This window comes from Podarcis cretensis, assembly GCF_951804945.1.
Source record: "Podarcis cretensis genome assembly, chromosome: 2".
Lineage (NCBI taxonomy): Eukaryota > Metazoa > Chordata > Lepidosauria > Squamata > Lacertidae > Podarcis > Podarcis cretensis.
This window is the reverse complement of record NC_137171.1, coordinates 31349436-31374042: the sequence shown is the minus strand read 5'-3', so window position 1 is coordinate 31374042 and position 24607 is coordinate 31349436. Positions and strand designations below refer to the sequence as shown.

Sequence of the window (24607 nt, the reverse complement as noted above, 5' to 3'; positions counted from 1 at the left end):
CAACAGCCAGTTAATGGCCAAAGGCCTGTTGGAACAGGTCTGCCTGTTGATGAAAGGAAAGCAGAAAGGGGACCAGCCCAGCGTCCTGCTGAAGGGAGTTCCACAGTCTGTGAGCAGCCACCAGGAAGGCCTTTTTGTCATCACCAAATCTACCTATGTAGGTGGCAGGACTGAGAGAAAGGCCTCCTGAGGAGATTTTAAAGCCCACCCTGGCTCATATACAGTACTTCAGATAACTGCAAAAATAAATACCACCCCAAAGAAAGCAAACTGTGCAGTATTATATAAATACTCCGTCAAAGCATAATACAAACTAATAAATATTTCAACAGTCAGCTGGAACTTTTACTTTTTTTTTTTTTAGAAACAAAACAGCAGGAAAAAACACTTCTGAAACTGATGAAGCCAGCTGAGCAAACTTCCATGTCTGATGAGCATGAGTTTGGTAAACTTTTTTTTAGTTTATTACATGTTGCAAAAGACTCCTGTCCATTTGTTTTCTGCGGATAAATTCACATGTGATGTGGGGATGCACAGAAGACCGTAGCAGCTGCTTGCAGGGTGGCGGAAGGCATGATATATCTCGTGAGCTTTGCGGTCAGGGAAGACAGTGGTCGCTGAACAAGGGTTTCCAATTCAGGCGCCTGGCGAGTACAGCGCTCGCACGAGGATTTTAAGTTACATGGATTTAGCCGGTTACAATCCCGTGTACTCGGGGAGTAGGGAAAATTTGCAAGCGTATACGCTTACAGCACACATTTTTGGAGGCGAGGTCTACTAAGTTCAGTGGGACTTATGAGGCCTTGCTCTCACGTTAGCCAGTACAGAACTGCAGCCTTTGGATAAACACCACCTAGAATAATAATAATAATAATAATAATAATAATAATAATAATAATAATAATAATAATAATAATAATTCCGCTTTATTCTGTGGCTTTGCGAACAAGACCACGGCGGCGGGAGTGGTGCACTACAAAGCGGAAGAGTGCCCAGGGGGGTGGTCTTGAGACCTTCCTAGTCTGTATTTTCCCTAAAATCCCACCCTATCTACCCTCAGGTGCCGGGGGAAAGTTGCGCCCCCCCCCGTCCCCTTGGCAACGGCGGTGGACTTTCGCAGAGAGGAAGCGGCCTCCCAGCTCTATGACAGGAAGCGGAAGTGGTAGAGGGTCTTGCGGAGCGCTCACCCGGAAGCGGAAGCAGTCGGGTTTCCATGGCGGCGGCTGTGGTGGCTGAGGCTCCCGTGCTATGGCGGCGGCTGCTAGATTATTTGCCCCGGGGGAGACCTGCCTTGGCTGCTCTGTTCGGCCGGCTGTCGGACCGCCTGACCCGGGGCCGGGAGCGCCGCGCACGCAGGTGAGGGAGGGTGGCCGGCAGGCCGGTTTTTCACCTGCGGCGGCTCCTGCATTTTTTTCCAGGGAGGGCTCGCGCTTAAGAGATTCAGAGACTATCTTGGACTGGGCGCCTTCCTAGTGGAAAGTAACTGTCGCTAAGGTTGTGTCGGCGTCGTGTTTAAGTGCATGTTGGCGTGTGTGTGAGGGGGAGACTGAATGATAGGGGCGGGACGGGATAGTCCTTGAGAGTAAAGTCTGGGGTACCCTCTAAAGTGGGTATGGGGAGGGCCAGTTGTAGTGCCTGCGTGTATTTCTGTAGGAAGGGAGAAAAGAATAAGGTACTGTCGGCCAAAGAGAAGCTCGTCGGCCTTAAGAACTTAATTCGTTCTGGAGGTCTGTTCTTAACCTGAAACTGTTCTTAACCTGAAGCACCATTTTAGCTAATGGGGCCTCCTGCTGCTGCTGCACCACCGGAGCACGATTTCTGTTCTCAACCTGAAGCAAAGTTCTTAACCTGAGGTACTATTTCTGGGTTAGTGGAGTCTGTAACCTGAAGCGTATGTTACCTGAAGCGTATGTAACCCAAGGTACCACTGTATTTTTATTTGGTGGAAATGTGTACTCCTGCTGTACTTAGAGATTTGCAGCGTGGCTAGCAGTAAACACAACAAAGCAATCAGAGCAACTTAAGAGGAGCAGAAGGTAAAAACCACAGCATTCCAAAAACCCTAGGGGACGATTTAAAGCCTGGTTCAGCTAATGTTTAAAAAAAAGGATTGAGCTGGAGGTCATATTAACTCATGTTTCTCCTGCAGTCCTCAAAATGGAAGCTCTTGTGTTCATGCCAAGTGGAGCCTTTTCGCATCATATGCCAACATTTGTGCTGCAGATAGGAGTTGCAGTAGTGTTGCGCTAGTGTTTCCAACAGCAAATGCATAAAATGTACGGAACATATGTGCATCTTTAAGAGTGTCTGGGAACCCTAATTAGACTGCAGTTTCTTGATGTGTGTGTGTGTGCGTTTGCTGTAAGAAACACAGGTGTGCACACAGCAGTTTTTCATGTAAAGGTTTGCAGCTGTTATCAACTCTTCCTGCCCCCCCCCCCCAGCATGGGGCTAAAATGACAGCTTTGGAATTCAGGTGGTTGTGTTTGAAGCATCTTGTGATAAGGCTACAGTTTCAGCACTTCAGTATAAATTAGTTTCCTTTTGCTAAAATTCAGGAAGCTTCCAGACCAAATTCAGGAAGCTTCCAGACCAAATTCAGGAAGCTTCCAGACCATTGCTGGACCATTCCAGACCAGGAAGCAGTGAAGTGGCTGGTGGATGCTGCAGCGATGGCGGTGGCTTCTTGGTGCTGAGTGAGGAAAGGCCATGCCGAGCAGGAATGTTGCTGCTGCTCCCTGGCTCTGGGCCCCTCTGCCACCAGCGTCTCAGCATCAATGCCCCCCATCTCTGCTTCCACCTTTAGCCCAGATCCTTGAGGACTGGCATCTTGTTCTGGAGGACGGCACCTCAGGAAGGGCTGGTGGGGGTGGAAGAGGGAGCCTCTTCCTTACCCAAAACCCTGGGGAGCCGCTGCTGGTCCGCGTCGGCAACAGTGCTTTCGGTGGAGCTGCCGGGCTGACTCGTGAGGACGTCCCCAAAGGCAGCGCACCTCAGGGGAGAAGGAGGCCAAAGGCGCACCGATAATCTCCACTCCTTGGGGAGGGAGGCATGCGCAAAGCGAAAGGAAACTCAACCTGGATTGGGCTCGCCACCATGGACTCCCCTCCCTGCACCCTCCCATCTCTATCCACCACAGGATCCTAAGAACAAGTGACGCCCCCCCCCGCCTTGCCCAGATAAACACCCTTGCCGCCGCACATCCCTCTCGCAGGTCCCAACAAGGGTCTCCAAAGTGCGCTTTGGCGCATGGCAGCTGGCATCTCTTGTTCCTCTCTCTTTCTCTCCCTCCGTCTTCTAACCCGGAAGCATCTATGGCCCCCTGCAGCATCAACAGCCCCCTTCTCCGCTTCCTGGTGCTGAGCGAGGGAAGGCCGTGCTGAACAGGAATGTCACTGCCTCTCCCCAGCCCTCATTTCCGGGTTAGAAGTGTTCGTATTCCAAGTAGTTCGTTAACTAGGCTGTTCGTAGACCAGGGTACCACTGTATTTGATTGGGAGGTCTTGTGCAATAAATTGACATCCAGAAAAAATCATATCCTTGTGATAAGAAATGTGATGAGGAAATGCAATGGAAAGTGTGGGATAAAACTTGTCGGACCTCCCTGCTAGCAAGTCAGAATGAATGCTTAATAAGCAGGTAGTCTGGAGAAGACTTCATTGCCTCCTTGAATTATGTACTGTATTATGTTTGTGAGAAACATGATATACATCATTGGTACATGAATGTTTTGAAATCCTGGCATGTGTCTGGACATGTTTTCATTATGTGTATGACTGGGGAACGTGCCACTTGCTCATACTTTACTGCTTTGCTTAATACATTGTCTTCATGAAATTAACCATCATGGGCATACTGTTGAAACTGTACAGAGTAAAGAGGAGTAAAATTCATGCAATCTGCTTTTTAAAAAGATCCCGTGTACCTCACCAGACATTCTTTCTTTTCGTGAATTTGGTATTAACAGCCTTACATGTTTCATTCTTGTGTGGAAATGCTACAGAAACCAAGATTTTTCCTGTACTAAAGCTGTTTACTTTGAATGTGATGCTTCTTGGAAATAGCATTCCGTGATTCCTAAAAGCTCAGGAGTTTATTGTTGGCTTAATTCTTTTCCCTGTATGGTAATTTTTGTTCTTGTTCAAGCTTGTCCAGATCTTCCTCATCCAAGGACTAGGTTACCTCTTTTTGCATATAATGTGGTGATGATTTGGTAAAATGTGCTTTCTATTTGAAAAGCTTTTATTATGAACAACCTTGTTATACAGCTGTGAAAGATTCTGACATTGACAAAGAGTTTCCTTTTATTGAATCAGACTATTGATGCATCAAGCCTAGGGGTCAGCAACCTTTCTCAGCCATGGGCCGGTCCACCGTCCCTCAGACAATGTGGTAGGCTGGACTATATTTTGAAAAAATAAATAAATGAATGAATTCCTATGCCCCACAAATAACCCAGAGATGCATTTTAAATAAAAGGACACATTCTACTCATGTAAAAACACGCTGATTCCCGGACCGTACGTGGGCCAGATTTAGAAGGCGATTGGGCTTCATCCGGCCCACGGGCCTTAGGTTGCCTACCCCTGATCTAGCCCAACATCCATTTTGATATTGTAGCACTTGGCAAGCTGCCTATCACACTTGAATTGACTTGGAAATAAGTGAAGCTATATTTTTCTGCCCCCATTGGGAAATGGTTTGGCGTATTTCTGATATCACCAAATACTCTTCTGCCACTCTCTCTTCTCTCCCTCCTCAACTAGCTAATGCTGTGGTGCTGGTGGCAAGCTGGGAAGAAACAGCAAGAATAGCATTTCCTTGCTGTTTCAGCTCTCCAGATTTGTAGTTTTCTCAATAAACTACTGATACTGTGGTAGCCTTTGGGAAAACTACCTTTGCCACAGGTAATTTTGCCTGGTGAAAGAAGAAGGGAATAACTTCTGCTTGTAACTTGAGCATCAGCTGTGGGGTTTAGATGGGGAATGGCTGGGTAGTAGACTAGGACATTGTCTCTGGGTTGGAGTATAGTTTGAACTTGAGGAGGGTTTAAGGGTAAAAATATACTCCTTGTATTTGAGGCAAGCACTGTGAGCCCCAGCGACTCATATTTCCAAGTTTCAGGATCTTGGTAATGTCTCTGACTACAGACACATGCTTTGAATAGTGCATGGAGCTGGGAGGTGTCTCTGCTTATTGGCAAAAAAGGGTTTGGCAGTAATACAAGGTGTGAGTGGCTGATTTACCATCTTCTAGCTATGACAAAGGTCCGTCAGTAAGGGCTGAAAGATTGTGTGAGGTGTGGTTGGAGGGAGATTTAAGGCGGGGGCTACAGTGTGTGTGTGTGTGAGACTGGCTACATAGAACTACTGGTTTTGATTTATAATTGTATATAACTATATTGTCATCAAATCCTTATAACCTTTTTTTTTTGAAAGTTAATAAATATTTAATAAAAAAGAAGTGATTTTTGAGATTGATTGGCATTAGTTTCAGAGTTGGGCTGCAAAATTAAACCTTGCTCCTGCATGTAAGTAGCCATGTTTATTTGACTTTTCTTTATCAATGAATCCAGTGCTTATTTTGCTCATTTTTGACATATTAGCGTTGCAACTATATTTATGTCCCAAGGCAGCTTATTCTCCACTTGTTTTATGATTTTCTTCTTGTACTGCAATCTTTTTTATGTCAGCTATTTGGAAAGGTCCCCTCGGGCTTTCTGCTGTTTCTGTAGCCATCTGGCAGCAGGCTTTTTATTTTCTTCGTAAACCTTAAAAATGCAAAAGTGAAGGACTGGAGAAGCACAGCTGGAGTGCTCATTTGGTTGTTAGGTTATTGCGGAAGTTTGGCTGCTTTTTTTGTTTCTGTGCAAAAGCATATATAAATAATAAATATATAGTAATGCTCTCAAACTTCACATAACTGTCAGCTGCAGATGTAATGGGTTCAGTGTGAAATAATGAATTTGGTGCTATGACATAACTTCTCTCAAGAATTTACTTTGGAAGAATGAGACATCATTTTTGGCATGTTCATTACTATCAACCCACACTTCACTCATTTACTTAACAATATACCAGAAACTTACCTTTATCTGTTTCAGACAGTTTGGGGCAACCAAAATAGTAATGCTTGTGAATCAACGTTTTCTCTGTTTTGCATCTCTGGTATCGGTTGCTCTCTTTCATATGTCAAATTTACTAGCATCCTGTAACTAACTAGAAACAGTTTCCCCTGATCTGTGGCTAAATTCAACTCTGGATTTCTCTTACATGTTCATTTTCAGGTAAAATCAGTGCTTTTTTTCTGGGGGGGGGGCGCAGGGGTACGCGTACACCTAAACATCTTTATACTTTTGTCCATTTACTGTATTTATTTTCCTCGATTTGGACTATAAAATGCTGATTTTCTTGAGAAAATGAGAGTACCCCTAAACATTTTTTAAACAAAAGCACAGGGTAAGATGATACATAACTGTGATGGGATAATGAGCTGCTTGTGCGTAAAAGCTGAATCCCTCAGAGCTTTGCAAAGGTTTCAAAGCTCTGCCTTTACGGGAGCCCTCAAGGCATGACTCCCTCAATCGCTGGCAGAATCTGTCAGTGGGCGTTTCCGGAATTTGCGCCAACATAAGAGTTCCCTAATGGAAACTCTCCTTCGGGATTCTCGGCGTGACAGCTTCCTGCGAGTGGTAGGTGTACCCAGAGGAGGTCCTGAGACCTCCCCGCTGTTCTCACTGGAAGTCTCCTGGAGCCATCCCTCCGACTGAGTTTCTCCATGAACTCTCTCTCTCCCCCTGCTGGTTCCTTCCTCTGCATCCGAGGGTCTCCTAGCCTCCGTGAGCCCCTCCACCACCTGACTCTCCGATGGCAGTTCCCTGACAATAACATATAGTACATAATAGATCCTAAGGAATGTCAAGGCTATTTGCCCTTTTCAAGAACGATGGAAGGCAATAAGAAGTAGTATGGAGGAGATTGTAACTAGTGTGCTTTTTCTTGTTAGAACCTCCCCCACACCCTATTGTAATTTGCAGAATTCCTGAAAAGAGCTTATATAGTTATACAGTTGCTCCAAACATGGGTTATCAAATTGATAAGGTTAATAATATATGATTAACATATATTTGTGAGAGAATATATTCTGTGGGAGTGATATGCTACTGTTTTTTACTGGTTAATGGAGGAAACAGCAGGCTAGTGCATTTCATTTGGCCATGAGACAATGACTTACATTGCAGCAGCCTTTGGCTATAAGCAATAAACGTGACTGACTGACTATGACATAGGGTCACACTTGGTGTGAAAACTTCCACAGAGCTTTTCATTAAGGGTGATTTGCAATAACAGGATGCTATAATGGAGCCATGTGTGTTTTTGGTGCCTGGCTCCTATTTTCAGGAATTCTCTCCGAACTAATGTTATATATTTTTTCAACTACTGTACATTTTTTAGAATTGCTTGTCAGACATTTTGTTTGTCCCTCCCCCCCCCAACACTCCCCAAGTCTTAGAGCTTGAGTTTTGATCTCTAAACACTATTTACCGTATTTTTCAGTGTGGTAAACCCATACCCATTTTCATATGTCCACTAGGTGCACTCATTTATATCTTTTAAACAGTTGCCTTTAGTTTTGCTGTTCCAGAATGACCACCTTAAAGTCAGTTACAGAGTGTCCTTAGGAAAATTGCCATCTGAAATAAATCAGTGTGAGAACATTTCAGCCTCCCAGGACATTCTGTAACTGACTTTAAAAGTGTCCATTCTAGAACATAGGTACTTCAAAGGAAGAACGCAGCTTGAAACAAGTGAAACTGTTGAGTTGCAATTCATCAATAAGTTCAATGCCATTGCTTGTTTGTTAAAATGAAACAAAGAATTTTTATCACAATACATATCCATTTGTTGGATATCTGTCCTGTCTATGACTGATTCTTGCTCATGGTTCTCTGCCTAGAGGTGTGAATACAGTAGTCCAAGCAATTATCAGCAATCTGCTCTTGCAGAATATAAAATATGTTCCTGTGTAACATATATTTAAGCTCTAATTGTCACTGTAATTTTTGCACTTTGTTGCCATTCAACTCTCACTTAATAATCTTCTCCTTTAGATACTGTAACTGCCAACTAAGACTTCATGCATCTGATGAAGTGAGCTTGGGTCCCTGAAAGCTTGTGCTTTGGTAAAAAGTGATAAAAATTGATAAAGAATCTTTAATTGTTTTTATGTGTAATGATTGGTATAAAACAGCAGTGGTTGTCTGTGCAACATTTGGCCCACGTTCTGATAATTAATTTTATTAGATTTATATCCTACCCTGCCTCCCAAAGAAGCCCAGAATAGTTTGCAAAGATTTCAAAGAGCAGGTGATGAAACTGAGGAGACTTTGGAGCGCATTCCTGAAATTAAACTCTTTCATTATCATGAATTCCCTTTCCCACGATGAAGTGACTGGAGACTAGTTGCAGAGACGAGTGAGGGCAATGTTGTGTCACTGTGACATACCCTCCCATGGGCCATTTTTGCACAGTTACTGGAACTCTGTGTTACTTAGGCTAAGGCTGCATTCAAAATCCCGTCACAGTAATTCAAAATCCCGTAACAATAGAGAGAATTAGTAAGCATCCAACTTACTGTTTCATAATTAGGAAGGCTAGCATTATCTGTTGATGGTAAATAGAGAACAAAAATAACAGTGGATACACGTGGATGAGATGCCCATCATGTTACATGAAACAGTAAAGCAATGTTTCGCAAACTTGGGTCTCTAGCAGTTGTTTGAACTACAACTCTGATCATCCCTAGCTAGCAGGACCAGTGGTCAGGGATGATGGGAATTGTAGTCCAACAACAGCTGAAGACCCAAGTTAGAGAAACACGGTTGTGAAGGTGAACACAAGGAGGAAATATAACAACACAACAAAATATCAGACATGAAAAACTTCCCGATACAGGACTGCCTTCAGATAATTGTTTATCTCTCTGACATCTGATGGCAGGGCATTCCACAGTGCTGGGCGGCCTTCTGCCTGGTTTCCTGTAACCTCCAGTGAGGGAACCAGCAAAAGAATGTGGAGACGCTCCTTCAGGTATATGGAGATGAAACTGTAGTGGATGCCAATCCACACTTTATGAGTATCACATGGATATGGCCATTTAAACATGGTAACACTACCTGGAATGTGCTTTCCTACATGTGATTTTTTTGCCCGTGGGTTAGCAACAGATTTCTTCCTTCTGTTGGAAGCCATCCAGAGTGGCTGGGGCAGCTCAGTCAGTACAATTAATAAATTATTTTATATTATAAGTAATCAAGGCTTGGTATTTTTAAAAATTGCATGCTATGCTATTCCTGTAATCCAGCAACTGTACCCATTTGAAGTTCATTAAGGTTCATGTTAAAATTTGTAATATCTTTTGACTCAGTAAACATCGACTACAAAGAAGCTAAGGATGGAATTCAAAACTGTGCTATGTTCAATGTTCCGTTGGCATAATCATATCAATTTGTCAGATGGAACGATTCAACCCACCCCCTTCGTTCTGGTGGATCTCTTGCCCTGAGCCAATTTTGGAGGGGGGAGGGAGGAGAAAGCCCTGTTGTTTAAGCAGAAGACCATGCTTCTGCTGATAGGGTTCATTATGTGAATCCTACCTTAAGTTCCTGTCCTTCATTTTACTAGCAGTAAGAAAGCAAATCTATGTGGAACATCCATGTATAAATAAGAGTGCATACATCTTGTATGCTGATTTAAAGCTACAAAAACAACTGAAATCTCAAGGAAAATATTAACCTCTTCCTGCTGATTATTGCTGGTCTGCTCAGGTGGCAGGGTCAGGAGAAACAAATTTCTGCCGGTGTTTTCACATAAAGCAGGTGCTTTTTGTCCAGGGTATTGAATTACAGAACATTCCCAGAATTCACATAGCAAGCAAAGACTGTAGATGTTTGCTTTGGAGATGCAGCATTAAATGCTGCAAGCATTTATATGCTGGTCTCCAGCCCCAAGGGTTCCCATGGTGTCTAACAATTAAAACAATAATGCACATATGCCAGACATGAAAGAGATTCTCGGAAATAAAGTCACAGTCTTTTGTACAATTGCCCCTTCTCAAGAAACTAAACTTGTCAGCATAAAATTTAGATGGTGAAGAAGAAAAAAGAGAAGATTGAATTTTCTTTGATTGCCCATGAAATGCACCAGCGTTTCATCATGTTTTCATTTGTAATAGTTTTTTGAATCAGTGTAATGCTTTAGCATCTTCAAGATTCAGTCAAACTTTTCTAATTAGTATTGTGGTCTAGAGGCTTGACTGTGGAATTTGGAAATCCTGGGCCAAATGCAAAATGCTGCAGTGTGTTATCCTCCATTTTAGCAGCATAATGGGAACAGTGGCTTAACTTGCCAGGTTCCTTAGAGGAGTGTTTTTCAACCACTGTTCTGTGGCACACTAGTGTGCCGCGAGATGTTGCCTGGTGTGCCGTGGGAAAAATTGAAAAATTCAAAAGATTTTTTTTTAAAAAAAAAAGTCAAATTTTCTCCCGGGCGCCAGATTGTGTCCACCCTATTTTCCATCCGTCCTGGGTGGGGATCAGATCGGATCCGCTCTCATCCGATTCTCCATAGAGAGCAGCGGGGCTCTGACATCTCCCTCTTCGCACACAGTGTGGAGACGGAGCTGTCATCCGCCGGCTCAGCGGGGATCAGCGGAACGGTCCGCAGTGTTTTTGTTTGCCATTAAAGAAAAAAATATTAAACATTTTCTAATGGTGGTGTCCCTCGTGATTTTTTTTCATGAAACAAGTGTGCCTTTGCCCAAAAAAGGTTGAAAAACACTGCCTTAGAGGACAAAACATAATGTGTGCATGGTACAAAATGCTTTGCATACAATGAACAAGTTCCTGTTTTTTTTAGCATATGAGAAGGAAAGCTTCTGAATAGCATTTGTTTATGGTGAGTCTTGCATTATCTGGGAAAAACTACTTGCTGCTTGGGTTACAGGAAGTATGTTGGATTAGCATAATTTCTTTGTTTTCTCTGCAGATGTTCTTAGACTAGTTTTTCTCTTCACGCCAGCTCATCTGTGTACAGTAAAGCATACTGTACTCAAAACAAATCTTTTCTTTTTAAAATATATATTCCTAAACGATTAACAATGATTTCTCTGTTGGAAAACGTCCTCTCTTGGCCCCTCTCCCAAACCTTTGGATGGCTCCCAAGTAATTATTTTGTTGCCAATTTCCATAAATAATCAATAGCTAGAAAAGCGGTTGGATAGATTAAGTGTGGTCTGTTGAGCAAGGAGGCCCAGGAGGCCTTGAAATCTGTACAGCATATCTGCAGAATCTGTATCTCTAACACAGTTTCCGATGGCTTTCATGGGAATAAGTAAATGTCTTGTCCTCCTGGTTGTCTGGAGAAAATACAAAATGGTTGAGTATTGCACAGGTGTGGGTATAGATTTCTTAACCCCAGGTAGCTCTTTTACCCCAGCCTTCTCTCTCTCTCTCTTTTTAAATAATCAAATTAAATATACAGTACCTTATTTGCTTTCTAACACTGTTCTTAACACCATAAAGGTAAATGGACCCCTGACCAGTCGTGACCGACTCTGGGGTTGCGGCGCTCATCTCGCTTTATTGGCCAAGGGAGCCGGCGTGCAGCTTCCGGGTCATGTGGCCAGCATGACTAAACCGCTTCTAGCAAACCAGAACAGCGCATGGAAACGCTGTTTACCTTCCCGCTGGAGCGGTACTTATTTATCTACTTGCACTTTGACGTGCTTTCTAATTGCTAGGTTGGCAGGAGCAGGGACCGAGCAACGGGAGCTCACCCCGTTGCAGGGATTCAAACTGCCAACATTCTGATCAGCAAGTCCTAGGCTCTGTGGTTTAACCCACAGCACCACCCCGTCCCTATCTTAACACCATATGAAAGCTTTATTTTGCAACCAAGTTAAAGTATTTGAATTAAAGTAATTTATTAAAATGTGTACAATTTAGTCTGAAAAAGTTTGCATTTCATCACAGAATTCTAGGTTGTATTGTCTATAGTCATGTTATGTCCCCCTAGACACAAGGATATGGCAATACAGTGGTGCCTCGCAAGACGAAATTAATTCGTTCCGCAAGTTTTTTCATCTTGCGATTTTTTCGTCTTGCGAAGCACGGACTTTGGAAAAGCTTCAAAAATCACCAAAGTCTTCAAAAACCTCAAAAAAGGCTACCACACCACGTGCTATGAGTTGCTCCTCGAAGTGAATGCACGGTTTTAAGAAAAAGGAAACAAACTTGCAAGACAAAGGAAACAAACTTGCAAGACGTTTTCGTCTTGCGAAGCAAGCCCATAGGGAAATCCATCTTGCGAAGCAACTCAAAAAACGAAAAACCCTTTCGTTTTGTGAGTTTTTCGTCTTTCGAGGCATTCGTCTTGCGAGGTACCACTGTATAGAACTTTAGGTTATATGCATCTCCTTGTCTTCAGGGGGATAAAATTGTTACATGGGTTAAACATATTTACCTCTGAGAATCATGTTACTGCTGTTCTTCACTTTTAAGGAAGTTTAATGTAGTTTTAATTGAATGGTTGTAATTTATGCAAGTTTGTACACTACGTTAAAGGGGGCAGTTGTTTTCTAAAAGGTGCTATATAAATCGGCTAAAAAATATGATTGTGTTTTGTGCTGAAAGTATATGCTACACTTCAGTCATGTAGCAACCGTTTGGTTATTCATCATCTTCAGGAACACAGGATATGGAAATGTACCCACATGAGGTCATTTTTGTGTTTTGTTGAATAGATGGTACTACTGCCAGGGTTTTGAGTAAATTAGCATCTTACTCCTAGGGTTTCATTTGTTTTCAATAGCACTTTTTTGTAATGACAATTACTATATTTCTTTTAGAAGCAGCTTGCTCTTTGATCTGAGTTGTTTTCCACGCAATTGTGCTAAAGAGGAAAAGGTGAACACTCAAACTATTTGTAGCATCCAGTAAGCATGACTCAGTTAAAACAAGGGAAAGCAAAAGTCTCAGGCCACATGTTCACACCCAGCCTTCTTACTTTAAGGAAGTTACCCTCAAGCCTTTATTGTTCATTGCATCAGAATGTTAACAATAAAACTAGTTTCCCAGATTCAGTCACAGCCTATGCAGAAATACAGTAATATAGACTCAGGCATTCCAGTGAATCAAGAGCTGTTGGCAAAAGCCACTATGTTGTGGCTTCTGTGTGGGTGATGCACACTGAGATATCATGCAATCTCTCTTCTCCTGTCTGCCGAAGAAGCTGAGGTTTAACAAGAATTGTGGTACTTGAGCTCACTTTGTTGCGATATTAGTCAAAGACCCACTTCCTAAAAATAGATCTTCCAAAACCCCCAGATTTATAAATAGCAGATACTTCAAATTCAAGCGATAGACAGACACCCCTTATTCAATTCTTTCCCCCTCCCTAGGTAATTTTGATACTGCATTTATGCTGGATTAGCCCACCAGGTTGATAATATGGGATCAGCTAGCTGTTTTATTTAAAGAACTGCATTACCACTTCATGGTTGAGCCATGGAGGCTCAATATTTGGTCTACAGGTGGCATTTATTTTTTTAGGTAGCCCACTTTCAGTTGCTTTGGCTCAGTTCGCATAATGCACTAAATCAAACCCATAGCTTGTAGAAACTATGCTGCTGCTTTCAGTGTTAGAAACTGAGATAGGAAAGCCATGAGCTAAATGGCATCTAGGTTCTGGGCACAACAACGGAATGCCAAGGCACGCTTTTTATAACAAGAATACAGAGCTGAAAATGAATGAACTGCAGCTAAAATATTACATTCATTTTTCACATTTTCCCCTGCCCACCCCCCTAATATTCATAAGAGGGTCTCTTCTCCAGTCTTCAGAGAGTAGCTTTTAGCGGATCTGCAGTTTTAAACTGAAATCTTAGGCGCAGTACTGCTCCCAGAGCTCAGAAACTGCTCACGCTAATGAAATTCCTGTTGCATAATGCGCCTAAAACAATGGGAGTTTTGAACACTGGCTGCTTTGCTGTTCATCTGGTCCTGCTGCTGTGAGCTAAGCCATGGTTTCTCTCAGTGTGATACTGGGCTTATCTTTTGTCTTGCTCCAGACAGAGTTGTAACAAAGGTTTGTTCTAAGTGTACAGGTTGTAATTTGACTGGAGTAAGACAAATTATGAGCCTGGTTTGGATGGCATACTGAGCCATACCATGGTTAAGCTCACAGCAGTGCAGCAGCAGCAGGGCTGGAGGAAGAACAAAGTGGCCACAATTTCCTCTCCAGGAACCTGCACATTCGCATTAAGCCATGGTATGGTTTTGTGTAAGATGCAAACCAAGTCTTGTAAGTTTATCTATTTTAGCAGAAATAGTTGCCCTGTTTAATCACCCTAATTCCACTGAAGATACGTATCTGAAGAAGTGTGCATGCACACGAAAGCTCATACCAAGAACTAACTTAGTTGGTCTTTAAGGTGCTACTGGAAGGAATTTTTTTATTTTGTTTTATTCAAGGCAGTGTGTATTTATTTAACATAATTTGTAGCCAGCTTAATTGTACAGTGGTGCCTCGCAAGACGAAATTAATCCGTTCCGTGAGGCTCTTCGTATAGCGTTTTTTTCGTCTTGCGAAGCAAGCCCATTGACAGCTTAGCGGATTAGCGCTATTAGCGGCTTTTAGCGGATCAGCTGATAAGCGGCTTATCAGCGGATCAGCTGATAAGCGGCTTAGGGCTTAGGAAAAGGGGGAAAAAGGGAAAAAACCCCGCAGGAACTCGCAAGACATTTTCGTCTTGCGAAGCAAGCCCATAGGGAAATTCGTTTTGCAAAGCACCTCCAAAATGGAAAACCCTTTCGTCTAGCGGGTTTTCCGTCTTGCGAGGCGTTCGTCTTGCGGGGCACCACTGTAAATAAAACCTCTATGCGTGGCTTCCATCCAGGCACTGACCAGATCCAGATTTACTTAGCTTCAGCGATGTGATGATGTCTTGTGCCTTCAGACCAGGTATTTTCCCAGCCTTTGTAATCTCTGTTGGGTATGATCAGTGCTAGTCATAGAGTCAACCCATTGAAATCAATGGGCTTAAGTAATTTGAGTCCAGTGGGTTGTATCCAACAAAGACATCCCTTTTGCATGGACTTCCACCTGTGCAATAGGACTTCCTCTTGCTCTCCTCTTCCTGCACCCCATCCCCAAAATCTGTTCTTGGATTCCTGCAATACTTGTGAGCAAATTGGGGGTGGGCATGCATGGAGAAGAGTTGGAGAGGAAGAGCTACTGCACAGGCAGAAAGAAGTTCCTTTGTTAAGGGGGCAACCTTGTTAGATACAACACAATGATTTCAGTTGCACTGACTTGGATGTCACACCAATCTTAAATCTTTTACTGACTAAAGATATTTATTGAAGTTCTAAGATCTGTGGAATTTCTGGTGCTGTTAAGTTTTCTGTAGTGATTTTATTCTCTGTTGCTAGTTGCTTGTTCGGTGTTTTATAGTTTTATGATTTTGACACTTACTGTGTGTCCCCAGAGAAGTTTTAATTACTGGGAGGAGTGGGTAGTTGGGTTGAAAAGGCAGTTATTAAAAGCTCTGAAATATAAATAAGAGATCCGTGTGTGCTTCCAGACAGTTCCCCTTTTTGGACTTGGAACAGTATCTTCCCATTCTGCATTTCAGTTTTGGATGATTCTTGACTATTGAGAAAGCTTTAAAAGGTGATTGCAAGATAGCATTCTGTTCTGTGGAAAGGAAATAAGAAGCTCTGCTGTGTGTAGTCTCTTACATGTGTTGAAAGAAGACATCTTTGAACTCTTAGCTATCTGCATAAATTTCTTAAAATGGGAGATGTGCTCATCAGCAAAACACAAACCTCAGGGTAGTCTTAACTCTATTCACGAAGATAAAGCAGATTAAAGATCCCTGGGCCCCATGTATTGTCCTGCTCTGCTTGTATTAGAATAAAGTTCGTGTTTGAGAGGTGTGATTCTCTCCCCCCGCCCCCCCATTCGCAGAAGGAAATTGCAAGTTACTGTTAGGGATCACTGAGAGAATATATTGTTGATCATGTTATATAAGTGGACAAGCACAAATTGTGTTGATATTGTTTCTGTGCACATGCATTTAAGTGTAGCCATGATGTTGATAAAAGGGAGGGAGGTTGGATTCCCACAATGCACCAAAACCATGTTCCTTATCAAGTTATTTTGGGCGTTTGAAAAGGCATTTGAATGTGCTTTATGTTTAATAAATACAGGTAGATAAACCAGTGTCACCTTGCTAGTTTGCTGCTCTTCAGTTGCCTGTTCACAGACAGGACAAGGGCAGTATTTCTTAAAGTTCTCCTTTTCAGTTTAAGGAGAATAGAAACTTTCCCTCCAGATTACTGTAACTCAGTATTGCCAAAGCAATGCCCAGTCCTCACAAACTGTTGAAAAACGAAATTGCTAGGAATTCTTCCACACTCTGAGTCAGATCTCCATTGTGATGAATAGGCAGTGACAAACCGGTGGGCTTTCTGGGAAATGCAATGGCAAACTGTCTGGGGTTTTTTTGTGCAAGGATGCATGCAAACCTTGTGAAGATTCAGTGTTTTATCATGAAGTAAATAAGTGAAATCATCTTCCTGGAATCTGTGGTCACTTGAGCTTTGGACCAAGAGTTCCTCATAACCCTGAGTTCCTCATAAAGTTCTGGTAAAGGTCATGCACGTTGATGCAGATCACATTGATGGAGCAGTGTGGGATTCAGCTGCTCATAAGCTTATATACTGAGAGGATGGTGTCTCTGTTAGGAAATGGTTTGCTAATGTACAGTTAGTTAATGTTATTTATTTTAAAAATTATTTATTAAATTTATATCCTGCCCTTCCTCCCAGAGGAGTCCATTGCTAAACATGTTATTTCCTCTGAGCTCAACTGTCTTTTTTGGTTTGTCTCTGTATCCTTCTCAAAATACAAGCCATGGCTGTAATAATGCCAGGGCCTTGAAACCGGATGCTGGCACATTTCTTCCCTGCCTCCAGCTTTGATGTTTGTTGTGTTGTAGCTTGTAGTAGTTTTCTAATAGTGGATCTATTTCCACCAAGGATTATGTTGTGATCTCCTACATGTGGTCTTTTTGGAATAAATACCAGAGAGAAGCTCAAACTTCCTAGATGAAAATGAAACCATATTTATGCAGTAAAGATAACTAGGGTACAATATAAACAATCCGTTGAAATTGAAGTACACCAAAAGAATAGCCCTATTCAGATGTTCTTAAATTACCGTATTTTTTGCACCATAACACTCACTTTTTTCCTCCTAGAAAGTAAGAGGAAATGTCTGTGCCTGTTATGGAGCGAATGCCTGCGGGTGGCGGGGGGATCTGCTGCAGTCATGAGCAGAGGATCCATGGTTCCCCTTCCTTCCCTCCTCCGTGGTTACAAAGCATGGATCCTCAGGATTTTTGCATTGGGCTACTCCAAACTCACTGTCAGATCACATGTCTGTGGCCACAGCATGAACCACAAAAATCATATATCCACTATTTCGTTTAGAATATTTTTTTTCTTGTTTTCCTCCTCTAAAAACTACGTGTGTGTTATGGCCTGGTGCGTGTTATAGAGCAAAAAATACGGTATATCCGTAGAAGGAACACACATGCTGACCAGCTGCTTCTGACATTTCTTTGTTGAGTGGGAAGGTCTAAAGGGGGATTCTAAGTGCATTCGGTGTTTGGTTGAATTCACTTCCAGTCCTCCCCACAATCAGGGTTCCCAGTTGCAGGGACAACTGTAACCATGTTCAACTAAACACTTAGATTTCCCCTTTAGATTTCCCATTCAACACAGGAAGGTTGGGGGGGGGGTAGAGAGGTGCCGCTAGCGCATGCACTCTCTATAGCTATAATTTAAAGGTTGAATCCAGCTAAGGCACCATCTGCATGATAAATGTAAAGCAGCATCATACCACTTTAAACAGTCACAGCTTTCCCCAAAGAGTCCTGGGAACTGTAGTTTGTTAAGGGTGCTGGGAGTTGTTAGGTGTTCCTTCTTTTCCTCACAGAGCTACAGTTCCAAGCAATCCCTCTTTCCAGAGAACTTTGGAAATTGTGGCTCTGTGAGCAGAAGAGGGTTTCCTAACAACTCCATTCATCCTTTACAAATCCCAGGATTCTGGTATGATACTGCTTTAAATGTATAGTGCAGATGGGTTGTTGTGCAAGCAGAGCAACTTTTGCAAGTGCAACAGAACTCCCCCTCCCCTTTCCCTCTGTTCCCCTTGCACTGCACCAATATCTGCTGATGAGGTGGGGGTAGAGAGGAACTCCACAGCAGATTTGGGTGCATGGAGGGGAGGGAGTGGATGTTTCCTTGTGAAAGCTATTGCACTTGCGAAAGTTCAGTGAATGCAATTGCTCAGTTGCATACAGCGGTACCTTGAGTTACAGACGCTTCAGGTTACAGACGCTTCAGGTTACAGACTCCGCTAACCCAGAAATAGTACCTTGGGTTAAGAAATTTGCTTCAGGATGAGAACAGAAATTGCGCAGCGGCGGTGCGATGGCAAGCGGGAGGCCCTATTAGCTAAAGTGGTGCTTCAGGTTAAGAACAGTTTCAGGTTAGGAATGGACCTCCAGAACGAATTAAGTTCTTAAGTACCACTGCATAACCCTGTGAAAGGCTGAATATGACTATAGTATTGTTATTTCAAGAGCTGAAACATGAAGTGATCACTGCAGTCTGTCACCTTGGGTGTTGCTACTCTGGCCACTGTCTTTTTACAGTGCATTCTGTTGCTGTTACACAGTTGTGGGTCAGCTTTACTACTGTCCGCAGAGCCTCCTCTTTAGCCTTGAAAGGAAGTTATTAACATACAGCTCAGGTCTGCCTTCCTTCCTTTGTCTACAGCCTGCTGTTCCCCTTCTTGGCAAAAATTGCCCAGCTGTGAGTAATGGAGGTGAAAGGCAGATGTGTAATGCTTCAGGCTTGACTACCCCCTTGCTCACACACCTGGAGGCAATATAAAGGAGAATAAAATTTAATGTATGCAACTCAACCCACTTCTTTCTCCTTATTAGATCATCATGGCTGCTGTTGGCCCCGCTGCTCTCTCCTACTATTCCTCAGCTAACAGCCCCACCTTGCTGCCTCTGTCCTGAGGGATCCCATAGGTTTCAGTGGATCCGAAACCTCGTCCCAGAGTTTGGAATTGCCAGTTCCCATGTTAAGGTGCTTTCCTCTCCGACTGAATTCTACGAACTTATGAAGGTGATTTGGCATGTCTCCAGCGTGTGACTTTGGGAATAGGGGTGGCAACAGAGCGTCAATGTCAAAATGTGTTTTCTTCATCCATTATTGCTTTCAAGTCCTGCATGCAGGTTTGCCATATTCTTCTTGCTGGCCACTGTGAAAACAGAATGCAAGAGTAGACGGGCAGGGCTTTTTTTTTTTTTTAACGTTCGTGTGTTTCTGTTGCCATTTATTGTGTTAAAAAATGGCAACCCAGAATTTGAGAAGTACACAGTTGTACTCCTGCAGTACTCCTCCTAAAAGTGTTTTTTCAAGCTTATGGATCACAGTGATCTTGCTTTATCATTCCTTATTCAGTAAGTCTTAGTGACTGAGCCCGTATGACTTTCCTCTGGATTGGATCTTAAGAAACTAAGTGTGGGGAGAAAAAATCCATTTGACCACGTATTATGTCCTTTCCCCTTGGCTATGGTGAGGCAGGAGAGGCTTGGCTTGGCTGTTTTAAGGCACTTGGTTCAATTCCTGTCATTTGTGTTAAAAAAAAAAAAAAAAAAGTTAAGGTAGCAGGATTAAGAAAAGACCCTTTTCTAAAAACTTGGAGAGCCACTGCCAGTCATAGTAAATACTAGTAGCTTTATAGTCTGGTTCAGTATGAGGCAGCTACATACGTTAAATCTTGGACCTGTCAAGTGAAAGCAATAGGAATGCTGCCTTGTCCACTCTGATCAAGAGATATTTGTCCTAAAATGAAATGAGGTATGCTGTAAGCTTTTTGTGTGCTCACTTTGATACAAAAAGGAAGAGACATACTGATAGATAAAGCAGAATTTTTCACTTTTAAGTACTGGATTGAGTAGATAGACTTTGGGAGTAACATGAGGGCCTTCACATGACAGACAAATCAGTGAATCTAAACTTTTCTCTCTTTCTCAGGGACAGATAAAGACGGCCAAGCGGCGAGTGGTTTTGGCTTCCCTCTACCTTGGAACAGGACCTCTGGAACAGGAATTAGTAAGTGTTTGAGCTGCAGAGAGCGGGCCACAGATATCTGAGAAATAATTGGTTAAGAGATGTCCTCTATAGCTCTTCTTCAATGTTGTACATAGCCTCCTTTTTCTAACTCCTTAATTCACAGAGCTCTACCTTTCACCTTCCCTTCTTTCATCTCTGCCATCTTTGTCCTGTGGGCTTTTCATGGTAGATCTGTCAGCTTAGAAAAATGAAGGCAAAACATCTTGACATTGATGCCAGGCATGCCAGTGTGCCATATATATCTGCTGTAAGAACTGGTCTATTCACACATTCTTTTTTCATCTTTGCTACATTATTCTATCCTACAGTGACAACTTTTCTGCAGCCTGCCTTTGGACTAATGAGGAGCCTTTGGAAGAAATAACTTAATGATAGTCTACAACGAGAGCCCTAAACTGTTAAATAGATGAAGGGCCCTAAATTGTGTTCTCTATGTCTTGTGACTGTTTTAATCTTTGTTTGCACAGTGTTAACATTCCTGTGATGGGAGAATAAATACAACCCGCAGTGATGGGAACTATTAATTTCGTCCCCCTTTTGCGTGGGTGAAAAGGCAGATGCCTAGCAGAGATAGCTGTACCAATTAGGGAAAACTATGAAGGCTTAGGAATAGTGTGTGCTCATAAAATTGGATTTTCCCTGTATATAAGTTTTGGTCTTATATTGTCCTCAGGTGGATTGCATTGAAGTTGCTTTGGAAAGGTCATTGCAGGGATGTGGGCCTTCCAACTTAAGAGTGTCCATTCTCTTAGACTACACAAGGGGATCTCGGGGTAAGTGTGTGTTGCTTGTTCACAATCGCTTCTCGTGTTAGCTGGGCTCTTCTGTTTAGGCAGGCTGGACATCTCAGCTCTAAAGAACTATGTTTATAACCTCTTCAAAATTTAGAGGATTTCAGTAGTCTTAATCTGCAGATTTTCACACCAAGACTCTACAGGCAAGGACCATTTTACGCACATTCAGTATGCACACAACTGTGCATGTGTGCATCACTGCAAACCTGAAAGTAACTAGAAAAAGGGCAAAAACGGCACCTACCAATCCCACGAGACTTTGAAAGTCCTTGCACTGACCATTGAAGCCTGTGGAGAAGTGGAGTTTGAGCAAGGAGGATTGGAGGGAGAGATTGTGGTGGAGTTTGGATTTAAGGGTTTTTCAAGGGTTTTCAGAAGTTTGGAGAGTGTTTGCAGGATTTTTCAATGGTGTTCCCAATATAAGCAATTTCACTTACATCCAAGTAAAACGGTCCAATTTTTTTCTTCTGTTACATTTTGGCAAAATATTTTTGATGATGTTAGTCATTACTAACTTCATTGATTTTAGTGGGTCTGATCTGAGTATTATGGAGCTGATACAGCCAGCTAGCTTCTGTGTTAGCTAAGAGTGAATCTTGGTATTCTATTCTTTCTCCTAATTAGGTTTCATCTTGCCAAAGTTGGTGGCAATATGGAAAGCACAAAACCTCCAACTCTCTGAGCTAGCATCACTGCAGCCACAGGGGAACATGTACATACCCAGGGGTGCCATCTCATCCTCAGGATTGTGGGTGTCCGCTGCCGTAATGTGGATGTGTGACATCACATGCACACGCCAGAACATAGTGCATGTGACATCACACAGACTGCGTGCAGGAAAAAGGTGACTCGCTGGCTGGGGAGGGTGGAGCTGAACTGCTTCTCTCTTGGAGTCAGCGCCAGAGAGGCTGGCTGGCTCCCTCTCTCCAGCTTTGCTCATTCATTTGTTGGTGCCCCTGGAGTTGGCTCCTATGTACATACCAATCCTGATAAGCAGTAATTATCTATTGAGGAACTTGGGCTGCTAAGAATGTTGCTATAAAATATGGCTTGAAGAAACAGCTTGCTTAAAGTCAAATACGCACAGTGTGGCAAATACTGTCCTTTTATTGAAGCTGGCAATCCATTTTCATTTCCTCCCCCCAGGCCGAAAGAACTCTCGGACCATGCTCCTTCCACTCCTGCAGAGGTTTCCAGAGCAAGTCCGTGTCTCTCTCTTCCACACTCCTAATCTGCGCGGTCTTCTCAGACTCCTAATCCCAGAACGTTTCAATGAGACCATTGGGTTGCAGCATATCAAGGTCTATCTCTTTGATGATAATGTGATCTTGAGCGGGTAAGTCCCTTGTTGCAACAAACCTAATAATGGGGATATGTAGTTGAATATTGTGATCTTTAGAAACAACAGGAAAAGCAACTAAGGCAGAACATACTGCAAACCTTGCTGCTTGTTCTGCAGACATTGTGACATAATTCTCTCTCGCACCTTAGCATTGCTGGAATATTGCCACTGTTTCTGCTTCTGCAGAATCTTACGAATTTATTCCCATTTCAACTAAGCAGGTTTAGGGAGGTGGGTGAGGGAGGGTATCTCTGCCTACAGATAGAAACTTTCTGTGATGGTTCAATAGACAGTCTTTCTTTCTTGACGGTACCAGGTATATGGGATAGAGTTTATACATAACTTTTCTGTTGTCCTTCTCAGCTAGCTGTTAGCATCTCCCTCTGTTCCTTTCCAGAGCTAACTTGAGTGACTCTTATTTCACCAATCGTCAAGACCGCTATGTGCTCCTACAAGACTCTCCTGAGATTGCAGATTTCTTTACTGAGCTAGTAGATGCTGTTGGGGATGTGTCCTTGCAGTTACAGCAAGATGATACAGTCCAAGTGATGGATGGGATGGTACATCCTTACCAAGGTAAGAGGACCATTTAGTAAGCAGTTTTGATAGAGGCATATTTTAATTGGTGTTACATGCCCTCTCAGCACCCGAAGTTATATGAGCCCAGCTGTTCTTCAGCCCAGCTGAAGTTCATCTTGTGTACCTCTAGACAACAAAGTACAAATAGACTCCTTTCATTTCCAAAGGGGACAGGAATGTTTGGGAGAGATTGTAGCCTAGTATGCCTTTCATAAAGTAGGACCAAGGTTCAGACTTTCCCATCTCTCAATAAAAGAAAGGGAACTCGGAGCAGGGCTGGAATAGACTACTCAGTTGCCACACCGAGTAGACAACACTGATTTCCTTTCCACTGGAGACTGAACCTAAGCTAAACCATGGAGCTCTGCCCCCCCCCCCCCACTTGATGTGTTGTTTGCCTGACCTCTGGACATGCGTGTCTTTGGTGTGGTCAGGTAGGGATGTTTCTTACGTGAGTCAGGAAGTCATTTAGCCCAGCCAGTTGGGAACTGACACAATCTATGATATCTAGTAATGGGATTAACAGTGATGGAAAAGGTGTGTTAATAGATAGCATTGTGATTTGGGGAATCTTTGTAGCCCCAGTGCTGTTTCCATGATGTTTAGAAGTTTCCTGTGGATTGCAAAAGTAGAGCTAGACATTCTGAATTCCATGCTTGTGAGTAGTTTTGCAACCTTACATTTGCAATGGGTGTGAGGGTTTTGTTTTCTTAATAAAGCAAACAATTCCCAGTATTGTTGTACAGTATTTGCGGAAGTGTTTGTGCATGGATGCTTATGTGCTGGATATTATTATGTACTCTTAGTGAGAAAGTGTTTTTTGTATAGCACATTTGTCAGGGGAATACTCTTCTGTTACAACCTGAAGAGAGCAATTTTTTTTTAATATAAAGTGTTAAGATGCTGGGTTGTCACCTTCCCTTGGGAGAGGTTTTCCAAGCACTGCCAACTGTTGAGACATTTTCCTGGCAACGCAGTTGCTGAGATTTCTGTGATCAGGTGAGTTTCACCAAAGCAAATGCCATGGGAATAGATGTGGGGGGGGGGACTGCCCTCCAGTGTCTGTTTTCTTAATTAGCACACCACAAAGGTTGCCTGACAAAAGACCATGCCTTTTGGATGGCATTTGAATATTTGCCCTCCTTCTACTTCAGGGGTAGGCAGCCTAAGGCCCGGGGGCTGGATTTGGCCCAATTGCCTTCTGAATCTGGCCTGCGGACGGTCCGGAAATCAGCGTGTTTTTACATGATTAGAATGTGTCCTTTTATTTAAAAGGCATCTCTGGGTTATTTGTGGGGCCTGCCTGGTGTTTTTACATGAGTACAATGTGTGCTTTTATTTAAAATGCATCTCTGGGTTATTTGTGGGGCATAGGAATTCGTTCTTCTCCCCCCCCCTTCAAAATATAGTCCACAAGGTCTGAGAGACAGTGGACCGGCTCACGGCTGGAAAGGTTTGCTGACCCCTGTTCTACTTTCTCCCCCACACCCTTTAAGTCATAAAGGCCGTCTTTTTTCATCATTTATACACAATAAATTCTGCTAGTTAAGTGACAGATGCATACAGTATCTGTTTGGGCATTGAGTGAATGATAATTGCTTTAACACTTGC

General features: G+C 42.8%; 1 protein-coding gene across 3 annotated transcripts in view; it reads left to right on the top strand.

Annotated features, from left to right (window-relative positions):
- PGS1 (phosphatidylglycerophosphate synthase 1) overlaps positions 1-24607 on the top strand; it is a 126711-nt gene that overhangs the window by 87450 nt on the left and 14654 nt on the right. Inside the window, exons 1-6 of one of the 3 annotated variants that reach the window (XM_079965483.1) lie at positions 1181-1356; positions 19078-19267; positions 20183-20260; positions 20955-21054; positions 22222-22411; positions 22815-22993. In XM_079965483.1, coding sequence (XP_079821609.1) covers positions 1214-1356; positions 19078-19267; positions 20183-20260; positions 20955-21054; positions 22222-22411; positions 22815-22993 — 880 coding nt within the window. In that variant the 5' untranslated portion in view covers positions 1181-1213. Of the gene's footprint in view, positions 1-1180; positions 1357-19077; positions 19268-20182; positions 20261-20954; positions 21055-22221; positions 22412-22814; positions 22994-24607 lie in introns of those variants that run through there. The other 2 variants (XM_079965481.1, XM_079965482.1) reach the window with 2 other exon arrangements.